General features: G+C 31.0%; 4 protein-coding genes across 4 annotated transcripts; 2 read left to right on the forward strand and 2 right to left on the reverse strand.

Moving 5' to 3' along the window:
• Positions 1-98: 98 nt before the first annotated feature.
• Positions 99-3,840, reverse strand: LOC126874169 (WASH complex subunit 4). Its single transcript, XM_050635869.1, has one exon. It carries the CDS (start codon positions 3,516-3,518, stop codon positions 261-263), a length of 3,258 nt encoding a protein of 1,085 aa, XP_050491826.1. The 5' UTR covers positions 3,519-3,840; the 3' UTR covers positions 99-260.
• Positions 3,841-4,769: 929 nt separating this feature from the next.
• LOC126874385 (pre-mRNA-splicing factor ATP-dependent RNA helicase PRP16) lies at positions 4,770-8,797 on the forward strand. The gene is made up of 2 exons (XM_050636338.1): positions 4,770-8,491; positions 8,642-8,797. Exons 1-2 carry the CDS (start codon positions 5,115-5,117, stop codon positions 8,721-8,723), a joined length of 3,459 nt encoding a protein of 1,152 aa, XP_050492295.1. The 5' UTR covers positions 4,770-5,114; the 3' UTR covers positions 8,724-8,797.
• On the reverse strand, positions 8,789-10,408 carry LOC126874398 (60S ribosomal protein L23a). The gene is made up of 4 exons (XM_050636380.1): positions 10,313-10,408; positions 9,595-9,896; positions 9,257-9,384; positions 8,789-9,114 (listed from the first exon to the last, which is right to left on the reverse strand). Exons 1-4 carry the CDS (start codon positions 10,344-10,346, stop codon positions 8,853-8,855), a joined length of 726 nt encoding a protein of 241 aa, XP_050492337.1. The 5' UTR covers positions 10,347-10,408; the 3' UTR covers positions 8,789-8,852.
• Positions 10,409-10,535: 127 nt separating this feature from the next.
• Positions 10,536-13,442, forward strand: LOC126874397 (ras-related protein Rab-34-like). The gene is made up of 7 exons (XM_050636379.1): positions 10,536-11,079; positions 11,468-11,634; positions 11,705-11,806; positions 11,913-11,977; positions 12,061-12,191; positions 12,477-12,684; positions 12,962-13,442. The coding sequence occupies exons 1-7, from the start codon at positions 11,020-11,022 to the stop codon at positions 13,030-13,032; spliced, it is 804 nt and encodes a 267-aa protein (XP_050492336.1). The 5' UTR covers positions 10,536-11,019; the 3' UTR covers positions 13,033-13,442.
• The last annotated feature ends 122 nt before the right edge of the window (positions 13,443-13,564 follow it).

Consider the following 13,564-nt stretch of genomic DNA (forward strand, 5'->3'; position numbering starts at 1 on the left):
TTTATTTTCTCATTATTGTAATATATACATTTATATATATATATATATATAATACAAGTTACAAAAGGATTACGAAAATAAAGTAAATTTATAGCATATAAAGTGTTTTAAAGCTATTTTTTATAAAGCACATAATAGTATTATACAGTATATAATTTGACATTCTTTATACAATAGTAATAAGAAATATGAAACAAAAATATTTAACAATCACATTGTAATTAATTAATTCCATAATACATTTTACAGATTGTGGAATATTACATATCAGACTGTTTAAAGAATACTCTAGCGCCAGATAAACTATAATAGAGCAATTGGAATTCAGCACTTCTTTCACCTAAGCGTTTTAATGTTAATGCTCTTGTTTGTTGCAATTTTTCATCTCCTTGAACATTTTTACTTTCTGCAGCCTGCTGTTCAGCATTTATATGCTGTTCAACTGTTTTGAACCAATGTAAACTATCCAATTCTGATGACTGATTCAAAAGAGCATTTATGTAAGCAATTCCCATTGCAAAACCATCATCAGTAAAAGCTGCACCTGTTTGATTTTTCTTAAACATTTTTTCTTTATTCGATATTGAGTTATCAATAAAACTTAATGTTAATGGAGGTACAATAGCATAAAATTGTTGCAAATGATGTGATTCAGTATCTCGAAAAGCAGATGCAAATACATCAACAAGAAGTTTGAAGTATTGTATTCCTTCTGTAAAGTTTCGTATTAAATTTGCAATATTATTTTCTAAACACTTTGCTGCTGATTGAGTTGTTACACCATAACGTAAATTTTTACACATTAATTCAAATGGTACAGATGAATCGATGTTTGGCAGAAATGAAATAGCATTTGAACTAGCATGCAATCCACCAGATCTAATTAATCGTACATACCCCAATGCATTTCCAATTTGAGTTATTAATTGTCTAAATTGATCTAAATAACTTAAACCATCAGGTGTCATACCTAATTTTCTGATCCCTTTCTGAAATTTTTCTGCTCTTTCATATGTATAAGGCGTTCTACCATTTTCTCTTTGAACCTTGATGAACCTTATATCTCGCATTAATCTCGACTTTATATGTTCATCAAATAGGAATTGTGAAAATGTATGTAATTTTATACGAAGAAATTGATATACAAAGTTAACTGTTGTACTCATAATACCAGTTCCATGTGTTCTGATAGAATTTGCTATATGTCGAATTCCAATGGTATTTAAATGTTTATTGTTACTAGTATGTTCAATGAAAGTTTGAGTGTTTAAATTATATAAATATTTTGATACAAATACATGAATATTTCTCATAATTTCTAAAGCATCTAAGCCCTGTTCCAAGGTCTGTGTAGGTAAATAGTTTTGTACAGTATCTAGATTTAATTTATAATGTGCCAAAGCATGCATCATTCTATATGTTCTCCAATCATGTAGTGCTACTGTAGTGAGATTGTAAAACATATCATCAAGATAATGTTCAATGAATCTTTTAGCGTATATCATACTATTTGTTAAAGGTAGTGGTAATGATCGTACGATTCTTCCACCATCTTTTGCCCCAATATTGAATGGATTTGTAGAATCCAATTTTAAATGTGCATGGACATGAAGTCTTAGATTAGTTTCAATTTCATGACAAACAGGTTCTAATATATTCTTAGTCAACATTTCTCTTAATTGCATAATTCTTTTCTGTTTTAAATTTAATCCTTCTTGTTCACTAATGGTGCTGTTAAATGCATTAAGCAAATGAACTATGTGATTTATACTTAAATTACTATCTATTACAGAAGAAAAATAAGCCGGAATTATATTCTGATGATATAGTAATATAGAGTAATCACAGATATCTGTAATAATATTATACAATTCAGCAACAATATCGTAATTGTTCAATGAGAATCTCAATTTCACCATGTCCTCTTCCTTAAAAGTATCTGTTAATTGACTAGCACATGCTAGAGCACATCTGATTATTAATCTTCTATCTGCACTTGGTGGTCCATTTAATAATCTCATACTTAAACCCACTAGTGACAATGCATCCAATTTTTCTCTGCTATAACCTTTATCCTTCTGAATTAAACTCTTCCGAGCAGTTTCCAATGTAATTAAAATATAATAACTCAAGTATTGTAATACTTGACTTTGTGATTGCACTATAACTGGTCCCAATATGTAAAATGTAGTCTGCAAAGACTTTTGTACTTCTATTAATCTACAAATTAATTGAACAGTGTTACGATTCATTGGTTTAATAAGAATCGCATGCATATTTATTATAAAAGATACAATTTCTTTAATCTGAGATAACAATGCAACTAAATCAATTAATAAAGTTTGTTTCTGCCCAATATCTGAAATCTGAAGACTTGTTTTCATTAAAATACTTTGCATTTCAATGCACCATGTTACTGCTTTCTGAATTAATCCATTCACAGTCTGGGAAAGTTTTTGTATCCTCAAACATAGTATTCTTTCTCCTACTTGTTGACCAACAGCATTACCAGCTTCTTTTGGCAAAAAATCACTTAAAAATTTACTGGGAATCCATATGACATTTCCAATTAAATTTACAGCATAAAATTTTTTATTATTTTCAAGCACTCTTTTAATTAATCTTTTATCACAGGTGCCAAATAATTTTGTTGTTACAACAATTCCAATATTTATTTTGATCCAACTTTTATTCAATGAAACATAATCATTTGGTTTATTTTCTATGTCTACAATTAAATTTTTTAAATAATTGGTAATCTGTTCACTCATTATAGGTCCTTTATTCACATCCATTATACGTTCAATTGTCTTGGAAAATAAAACTTTCTTTAATAAATTCTCTTGTAAATCTTTTAATAACTTATTCAGTGTATGTAATTTAGATTCACTTATGCCAAATTGCAATGGATTGTGCATGATAGAACGCACATTCATTCTGTACTTTTTCCACTGTTCTAACAACGAAGGCTGGGATTCAATAATTTCATCCAATGTCAAAACGATTATAAACAAATCAATAAAATGTTCTATTAATACAGGTAAATAAATATCGTTAGAGTCACCCGCTAGACTAGATAACTGTTCCGTTGTCAAATGTGCTACTGTCCATATCCTATTCACAAAAACAAATAGATCTTGCAGATCAGACAAAAGAGATGTGATATTATTCTGATTATTCTCTGCCCCTCTTTCACCATGAGTAAACAATTTTTTATAGAACATCTTAGCTTCCATCACAAGAAGCCTAATTTCTCTGCAGGTACCTGCAACTGCAGCAAGTAGCTTTGATAAATATTTATTTTCCATTTCTATTAAATTTATCAAGCTGATATCCTCAACAGGTTTGTATACAAGCCGAAGAGGACCTTCCATGAAATATTCTAATGTAGAATCTTTTTTCCATGTTTGCTTAGCTAAATTCTCAAAAAACTGTCCATATTTTCGTAAATGTATCGAACCTGCCGCTTTGTATATGGTCTCGTCCTTTTTCGAATTCCATGCTGATGATTCTATCATTATTACTTCCTATATTTGCTAATGTCAATCGAAATATGTTAAAATACTGATTTCAAATAAATGACATGTAAAATATATTTGTCAAATTTGTGACATATCTTTTGATAATTCACATATGTTTTAGTACCATCCTATACTTTTCCAGCATCACTTTCAAGCAGTACTTTTTATAATTACTTTTAACTACTATTATGACACTATCATTTCTTACATATTTACAAAAAACAAAATTGGAAAGTGGATATCATGAAAGGTTGATAACTGATAGTACTGCACTATACAGACTATACTGTATCGTCTGACCAACGAGTTGAGTCATAAGTAAATAAAACCACGTGATCAAAATCTAGGGAAAATAGGGTTGCATTTATGCATTGACGTATTGTGTGAATTTTCCAAAATTTTGAAGAATCTCGCGTGGTTGCAGCACGTGAAGTGCTTCAGCATTCTGCTCGCATTTTAACTTCAAACAATTCGAAAACCTAACTCGACGTTTAAATGAAAAAATGCATACCGAGGAAAATTAACGTGAACAATAATTTATATTTAAGATTGAATTATAATAGATTGAATTTTTCAATTTAAAAAGTTTTTTAATTTGTAGCAAAAATTTACGCTTTAATGAAATTTACTTAGATTCTTTGCTCAGCGTGACGGTTCTAACGATTTTACGATTCAACGATTTTAGTTTCTTGGATCACAGAATAACCTATTTATCTACTCGAATTTTACATGACAATCTACGATTTGTTTATTATCCAATAACATAAGTTGCCATTAACTAATACTGATAAACATTAATTTGATTGGAGTTTATAATATTAGAAAGCGATCGATTTATATCTTGACAATGTTTCTTCCTATGGTAACAAAGGTAAATTCGAAATTTGGAAGTGATCGCAATTATTACTGATTAATAATTTTGATATTTAATTAATAAATTGTTAAATAATCTTTTGTTCGTTGCCACGCTGTTGTGCAGTTAAATGCGGCGCACTAGGTTTTACCCTATTATAGTACAAGATATTCACGCTAGAAGGAGCTACAGGTCTACACCCGTTTATAATATATATCAGTGCATTTACAGTTTTGAAATATAAAATATAAAATTACTTTGCTGAAAATTCATTTCACAAGTAAAATTTTTATTTATATTAAATATATTATATATTGTATTATTATATATTATATATTATATACATTATATATTTACTTATTTATAATAGATGAGATGTTCATAATGTATGTAACGTAATAACTAGTAATAATAATTTCTAGGGAATTTAATGAATTGCTATCAATGAATGTCATTGACTGTATTTTTTCTCTTACTATAGATCCATCCATAGATTATGAAACTAATTTAGTTTTATTTAGTTAATTAGTCAGTTATGGTGTCTAAGATGGCGTCTAAAACCTAGCGTCTGCAAGATGACGTCTAGAATGTGGTGTCTAAAGGATAGTGTTTAAAACGTAATGTCTAAAACGCAATTTTATACTATAGTGTTGTATTATACATATTTGCTAAAAAATAACTACTTTTTACGCTATTAAACATATAAAATTTTAGTAACGAATATTACTCAGTGTAAAAAGATGGATATATCAAATGAGTCGAATTTGTATAGATTAGAAGGGATTGAAAAAAATCAAGCAGGAGGTTTGATTATTCGGAAGAAACCCTCTGATCATACATTTAAGAAGCCTCAGGTATCTGTCTTGGGTCTTGACAAACTTGCAAAACGAAAAAGGCAAGAAAATTCACAGGAAGTTAACTCATTGAAATCTGAATCAAGTTCACTAAAATCAGAGATTAAGGAAAGAAAATACAGATCTTATGCTGAAGAAACTCCAACGCATACTGGCGGGGTGAACACTGAGGCACAACAAAGATTAGAAGCACGATTAAAGCATCAAAGATTGAGTGCACAGGACAAAAATCATAGGCACAATTATAAGGACAAAGATCGGAATAGAGATAGGGATAGGAATAGAGATCGATACAGAGATAGGGATAGAGAAAGGAGTAGAAGCAGAGACAGTGTTAGAGATAGTAGTAGACAAACACCCTTAAGGTTTAAAGATGAACCTCAAACTCCAATATTTAAAACAAAGGATTCAACATCTAAAAGTAATTGGGATGATGATGAAGATGAAGAACCAAGAAAATCCAGTTGGGATCATCCAACACCCAATCTATACAATATTAGAGATGGTAGAGACAGTGTTAGAAGTGAATTTACGCCTTCATATAAATATAACCCTTGGAATAGAGATCGAAAAGCTAGTGGTGCTACACCTAACATACTTGGGGAAGAAAAAGAAATGTGGGACTTGTGGGAAGAAGAGCAACAAAGATTGGATAGAGAATGGTATGCCTTGGATGATGGAGAAAATCATGCGTTTGCTGATGTTTCTGAAGAATACACCCGTAAAAAGGAAATGGAATTGGAAGCAAAAAGACAGAAGCGTCTTTCCGCACAACAGCGACAGATAAATAAAGATAACGAATTGTGGGAACGTAACAGAATGTTAACATCTGGTGTCATCAGTTCTTTAGATCATGATGATGATCCTGATGATGAAGGAGAAACCAGAGTACATCTCTTAGTCCATAATGTTGTTCCACCATTTCTGGATGGTCGAATTGTATTCACTAAACAACCGGAACCTGTTGTACCTGTACGTGATCCTACTTCTGATATGGCACTTGTAGCAAGAAAAGGGTCTGCTTTGGTACGAGCATATCGTGAGCAAAAAGAGCGGAAAAGGGCGCAAAAGAAACATTGGGAACTAGCTGGAACTCATATTGGTAATATCATGGGTGTACGTGATAGACACAAAGATGATAAGGAAGATCCAGGTCAAGAAACTGACTTCAAAGCTGGCCAAAAATATGCGCGTCATATACGAGATGAAGTTACTGGAGAAGCTAAATACAGGTCCATTCAACACCAGAGGAGAAGTCTTCCAGTATTTGCTGTACGACAAGAATTGTTAAATGTAATTAGAGAAAACAGTGTAGTAGTTATTGTTGGAGAAACTGGCAGTGGAAAAACAACTCAATTGACTCAATATCTTCATGAAGATGGTTATAGTTGCTATGGTATAATTGGATGTACACAACCAAGAAGAGTAGCAGCTATGTCTGTGGCAAAAAGAGTTTCTGACGAAATGGCTACTGCTTTAGGAGACAAAGTTGGTTATGCTATTCGTTTTGAGGATTGCACTTCAAAAGATACTGTTATTAAATATATGACTGATGGTATTTTATTAAGAGAAAGCTTAAGGGAAGGAGATTTGGATCGATATAGTGTAATTATCATGGATGAAGCTCATGAAAGATCTTTATCTACTGATGTCTTATTTGGTTTATTGAGAGAGGTTGTAGCCAGGCGACATGATCTGAAATTGATCGTAACATCTGCTACAATGGACTCTAGTAAATTTTCAGCATTTTTTGGAAATGCTGCAACATTCCAAATCCCAGGTCGTACATTTCCAGTTGAAGTATTACACGCCAAGAATCCAGTAGAAGACTATGTTGATGCTGCGGTGAAACAAGTGTTACAAATTCATTTGCAACCCCGTTCAGGCGATGTATTGGTCTTTATGCCTGGTCAGGAAGACATTGAAGTTACTTGTGAGGCTTTGAAAGAACGTTTAGCAGAGATCGAATCAGCTCCTCCACTTTCCATTTTACCTATTTACTCGCAACTACCCTCGGATTTACAAGCTAAAATATTTCAACGTTCAGAGGGAGGTTTACGAAAATGCGTTGTAGCAACAAATATAGCCGAAACTTCATTAACTGTCGATGGAATTGTATTCGTCGTGGACTCGGGCTATTGCAAGTTGAAAGTTTATAACCCACGAATTGGTATGGATGCTTTACAAGTATATCCAGTGTCCAGAGCAAATGCTGATCAAAGAGCAGGAAGAGCAGGACGTACTGGTCCTGGTACCTGCTACAGATTATACACGCGAAGGCAATATTTAGACGAACTACTATTAACTGGAGTTCCAGAAATACAGAGAACCAATTTAGCAAATACTGTATTGTTACTGAAGTCTTTAGGTGTTCAAGATTTATTGGGTTTTCATTTTATGGATCCTCCACCACAAGATAATATATTAAATTCTCTGTATCAATTGTGGATTTTGGGTGCATTAGATCATACAGGACGTTTAACACCTTTGGGACGACAAATGGCAGAATTTCCACTAGACCCACCACAATGTCAGATGCTCATTGTTGCTTCTCAACTCGGTTGCACTGCAGATATACTTATTATAGTTTCTATGCTGTCAGTGCCTTCGATATTCTACCGACCCAAAGGTCGCGAAGAAGATTCTGATTCAGCTCGAGAGAAGTTTCAAGTACCAGAGTCTGACCACCTAACATATTTAAATGTGTACAATCAGTGGAAGGCGAATGGTTATTCCAGTTCTTGGTGTAACGTTCACTTTATTCACGCGAAAGCTATGCGGAAAGTAAGAGAAGTTCGACAACAGCTGGAAGAAATTCTGAAACAACAAAAGATGGAAGTTGTAAGCTGTGGCACGGACTGGGACATTGTACGGAAATGTATTTGTTCGGCATACTTTCACCAAGCAGCTCGTTTAAAAGGTATTGGTGAATACGTGAATTGTCGTACTGGAATGCCATGCCATCTTCATCCGACGTCAGCTTTGTTCGGTATGGGCTTCACGCCAGACTACGTGGTGTATCATGAACTTGTGATGACTGGCAAGGAGTACATGCAATGTGTGACTGCTGTTGATGGCCACTGGCTAGCCGAGTTGGGTCCTATGTTCTTTAGCGTAAAGGAAACTGGACGAAGCGGACGAGCAAAAAGACGACAAGCCATGCAACATTTACATGAAATGGAAGGGCAGATGAAAGAAGCGGAGGAAGAAATGAAGGCTAGGGCGCAAGAACAACTTGAACGTGAACAAGCTTCTATCAGGAAGTAAGTTTCTTGTATTTCAAATTTATAATACATACAGTGTCCCATAAAAGTATTTGAATTACCGTAGAAAGCTTAATATAAGTTTTTTATAATATTTATCTGATATTTTGTATCATTAATTTTTATGGTATTATTTTATATTGTTTACAGGAAGGAGATATTGACGCCAGGTATCAGAGAACCGGGTACACCTGCTCCTTATCGTAAAACTCCAAGTAGATTGGGGTTATAATTGTTTAGATTTTCAGTGAAATGTGTAAAATATTGTAAAATTTTTAAAGAAATACAACAACAAAATTTTTTGTACAGAGGCATTTTTTTAATACAGATACACTTCCCTACTCATCATATATAGGTACATTTATATTATACCAATTTTATTAGCAACATCAAGCGCATCATAATCACGCGTTAGACGTACATACGCTTTCTTTTTACCATCTGGCCTAATTAACGTATTAACTTTAGCCACATCAACGTCGTACAGTTTTTTAATGGAAGCTTTGATGTGGTATTTATTCGCACGAGTATGCACGATAAAAACTAACGTGTTGTTGTCCTCTATCTTTTTCATAGCAGCTTCAGTGGTCAATGGAAATTTGATGATATTAAATGCATCCATACTGAAAAAAATAAAATTATTTTAGATATTTTTCATATAAAATTATAATAAATAAATAAATAAAATGATACATGTCATAAAATATATAAAATTAAACGTATGTAAGTAGGTAGATAAAAATAACACAAGTATTTAATACTTACCGATTTCTATTTGGGACAGATTTTCTCGCATATTTCGGGTCCCTTGGTGGTCTAAATGTTTTTGGCCGATAGAAGTGGACAGATGTCCTTATTTTCCTTACTCTTGATCCATGAACACCTTTCAATACCTGCAAATAAATACAAATGATCAATATACAAATATATATATATGATAAACCAAAAAGTTCATTTTTTATGATTTGATATATCAGCAGTAGACTATATTTTTATCACAGTCATTCAACGAGATTCCCCAACATTTATCATCATGTATATTGAAATAATTTACTAAGTTTACAATTAATCAAATTTTTTTCATTGATATTATGTATATTAACCTTTTTCTGAGTTTTAAGTGCTTTCTGAAGTGGGGCAGCTGTTCTTCCACCCTTAGATGTTTTCTTCGGAGGTTGAACATTTTTTTTAGATTTTGCAACTACTGGTTTCGCAGCAACTTTAGGCACAGGTTTTGCCGCTGGTTTTGCTGCAGGCTTCGCAGAAGTTGTCGTTTTAGCAGCTGCGGCTTTCTTTGCAGTGGTGGATGTTTTCGCAGCTGGTTTTGTAACTTTTGATGTAGAAGCTGCAGTAGCTGGCTTCTTCTCAGTTTTCTTTTCTGTTTTTTTCTCAGCTGGTTTGCCGGCTAGGAAAAATAAAATAAATAATCAAAATATTATATTTTGTACATCTTATATTAGTCAAATATTTATAACACAAAGTTCTTAAGGAATTGTTGTGGACAATTTTTAGGTTATGTAAAACATGCAAAAGTTTAATTGAAATTATAAATTTCTTTCAAATTTACTATTCGAAGATATAATAAATATTTTAATAATATAAAACAATAATATAATTATATACATATCGATACTTTTTTTAAATATATACAAAACAGACAGCAAGCCACATGTTTAGGGTTGAAATTGAACACGTGTTTATTAATCAAACTTTTTACATCACAAATTCGCATTAATCATGTTTTATAAGTTTGCTTAAATTAAAACATTTTTCAAACTTGTTAGACGGAATTTAAATGTTATTAAAAACTTTTAAATATACCTGACTTTTCCGTGGGCTTTGGTTTAGGAGCCATCTTGCTAAAAAGAAAGAAAGTCTTAGCCGGAAACAGACATGTGAATAATCAGTGAACTACGTTAGACGTTTACGTGTAAATTCAATTTTATAAAATAATAACTATATGATTATAATACAAAATTGTACGTTTCGAAACATTCCATGTTCAATTATAATAGTAAAATATTTGTATTTTATAATTTACGCAAAAAAAAAAATATTTTAACACGATAATGCAATTTAATAAAAAAAGAATATTTGCACATACATTTTACATTTTGGTATTGGTATTTTAGATAACTTTTACTTATCGAAAACTTATGAGAAAAATTTTATTTTAATTCTAGAATATGTAATTGATTTGTAGCAGAGTAAATTAGATGGTATACACCTGCCGTAGCAACCAATGTTTTCATTTAGTTCAAAATTACTTATGTTAGCAATGGGTAGGCAACATATAACACGCAAATGCTTCTCTAGTTCTTACTGTATAAATATATATTTAAACATAGCATAAATATTAAACATATGAAGTCTTCAAATGTGTATTGTACTCATGTTTCAAAGTGAAATTATATAAATAAAATATAATATAATAATTTATAAATATATATTGTAAATATAAAAGGCTGTACAATTGTATATATTTGCATTACAATATAAGAAATATTGAGCAGTATACAGTGTAAATAATGTTAGAAACACGTTCAGCTATTTACAAAATGATTGAAGTGGCACGTGATGATAGACAGGTATGACTTAAAAATTTTGTTCTTATACGAGTATAATTTTTAATGAAAAATAATGAACAATTCATAACTTTATAGTTATACTATTGATAAGCATTTTTAAATCAGACTTAGTACGTCAATTGCTGCCGGACATCCGGTAGAAATTAAATTCAAATCAAATTCAAAATTCGATTCAGTAATTTTATCGATTAATATTTTTCTTCAAAACATAATAATTATGAAAATAGGGAATAAGAAGCAATTACGTTTCTTTATTTTAGATTAAAACATTTAAAAATATATTTAGATATTTAATAATAAGTTTATTTCTAATTTCAGTCACATATACTGCTAAAAAGTTAAATTTTGAGATAAATGTACCAAATAATAAAATAAAAACGTTTTCTAGGTTAATAATTGGCCACCACCATTTTCATCTGATATGACGAAATATAATGAAAGAGATTTTGATCCAATTGTTAGACGTTCATGCAAAACGAAACGCGTATCTTTGAAAATTGCAAAAGCAATTGTAATTGGCGATGTTTCGGTTGGAAAATCATGTCTAGTAAATCGGTAATATACCACAATATCTATTTTTACTTTACATGAAGAAAAAGTAAACATAACATTGTTTGCTTTACAGATTTTGCCACAAAATATTTGACAATAACTATAAAGCAACAATCGGTGTTGATTTTGAAGTAGAAAGGTTTGATATTCTGGGTGTACCTTTTCATTTACAAATGTGCGTTCATTTCGCGTTTCAACATATTTTATTATTTAATTTCACAATATTGATAATAAATATTATGTTAAAAAATAGAAATTTATTATTTGTTTACTTATTTCAGATGGGATACTGCGGGGCAAGAAAGATTTAAATCCATCGCTGCATCTTATTACAGAAGTGCAAATGGTATAAAAAAATTTGTTGTTATGAATGTGTAGTAAAATATAAAAATTGTATCAAAGTTTTATGTTATAAATATTGTATTTTAGTAATCATGGTTGTTTTTGACTTGGCCAACTTAATATCTTTGGGACACTGTCAACAATGGTTAAATGAAGCTGCTCAAAGTAACACGGAGCCATATTACATATTCTTAATAGGCACAAAACGAGATTTACTGGTAAATCATGCAGAATTTATTGACATATACAAAAATCGAAAGTAAATTATAAGGAAATAGTTAAATTTCTAATGCATTAGATGATTAACTAAATTAGCAAAAAAAAGACCTTTAAATTTTTGTATAGGATATTAATTAAAAATTGTATTAATTATACAATAATCTACAATAATTTAATACAGTAGCTTTATTTAATATTACTTTAATTACAATAATTACGAAATACTTAAATTATGTTGTTATCATTGATTGACTATAACTACAAAATAAAATAAATGTTTTTAGTCCAATCAGGTATATACAATAATGGAAAAACGAGCGGCTGAAGTAGCGCGGAGAATGAAAGCTGAGTTTTGGGCTGTTTCCGCTAGAACTGGAGACGGTGTATCAGAATTATTCACAAGAGCAACCGTATTATCTTTTCATGCCATGATTCTACATGAGTTACAAAATATGAAGCCGGAATCAATTAACATTGGTTCCGATTTAATAAGTACGTAGCACTATAGCTATAAAATAGATAGAAATATTTTGCGAAATTAAGAATATTCGTTATATATCTAAAATGTTATTATTATATTTAATTATAATATATTATTATATCTAAAATGTTTTAATACCTTACGACATTAAACAATCTTTTCTTAAACCATTAAATCTGGTTATCAGCTATTTACTATTTAAAATTAATTTGATTTGGATTGTATTAATTTTTTATTTCTAATTTTTACTCATTCAATTAAAAATGATAAAATACGTTCATATTTCAGCTTTAAATGATCAACGAGAAAGGATTAAAACAAGGAAAAGAAGAAATACTTGTTTCGATTGTTCAACGTGAATGATATTTCTCAGAAATTTATTAACCACTAAAACTGGCTCATGAACAATAGTATCAGGTACTAAGATTTTAATTGAGACAAAGTAATATATATGTGGTAGATATATCTGCAATATGTAATTCATACTGTTAATTTATATCGTGTATGGATATTCTGAGTAATTTTGCATGTTCATATTTCTAATAAATGCATAAAAATCCAAAAAATAATAAATCATAAAAATAATAATCAGTCTAATTATCAAAAATAGATTTATTATCGTAACGTTGTTCAAATACCCCGCGCGTGAAACAATCTTCCGGCTACGTAACGTATATGGACTCCATCCGGCAGTCTTTCTTTCTTTCTTACTCGCACTTGTCTGTCTTTCTCGAGATCGGATTTACTCGGAAAAAGTACGTTCTTTACTGATAGACTCGGTAGATAGAGTTGGCGATAATATTAGACGAAAGAAATCGCTTCATGTGTTCGATGTCGACGTGTCTGGCACGCGCACGTCTGCACGTATATGAATTTCGATCAGTGGTGAAT

This window comes from Bombus huntii, chromosome 16 (assembly GCF_024542735.1).
Source record: "Bombus huntii isolate Logan2020A chromosome 16, iyBomHunt1.1, whole genome shotgun sequence".
NCBI classification, from domain to species: Eukaryota; Metazoa; Arthropoda; class Insecta; order Hymenoptera; family Apidae; genus Bombus; species Bombus huntii.

Coding starts and splice junctions, on each gene's coding strand:
- LOC126874169 (XM_050635869.1), bottom strand. CDS start 3,518: ATGATAGAATCATCAGCATGGAATTCGAAAAAGGACGAGACCATATAC.
- LOC126874385 (XM_050636338.1), top strand. CDS start 5,115: ATGGATATATCAAATGAGTCGAATTTGTATAGATTAGAAGGGATTGAA. Junction 8,492..8,641: donor GAACAAGCTTCTATCAGGAA/GTAAGTTTCTTG, acceptor TATTGTTTACAG/GAAGGAGATATTGACGCCAG.
- LOC126874398 (XM_050636380.1), bottom strand. CDS start 10,346: ATGGCTCCTAAACCAAAGCCCACGGAAAAGTCAG. Junction 9,897..10,312: donor AAAGCCCACGGAAAAGTCAG/GTATATTTAAAA, acceptor TATTTTTCCTAG/CCGGCAAACCAGCTGAGAAA. Junction 9,385..9,594: donor CACTTAAAACTCAGAAAAAG/GTTAATATACAT, acceptor ATTTATTTGCAG/GTATTGAAAGGTGTTCATGG.
- LOC126874397 (XM_050636379.1), top strand. CDS start 11,020: ATGTTAGAAACACGTTCAGCTATTTACAAAATGATTGAAGTGGCACGT. Junction 11,080..11,467: donor TGGCACGTGATGATAGACAG/GTATGACTTAAA, acceptor AACGTTTTCTAG/GTTAATAATTGGCCACCACC. Junction 11,807..11,912: donor GTACCTTTTCATTTACAAAT/GTGCGTTCATTT, acceptor TACTTATTTCAG/ATGGGATACTGCGGGGCAAG.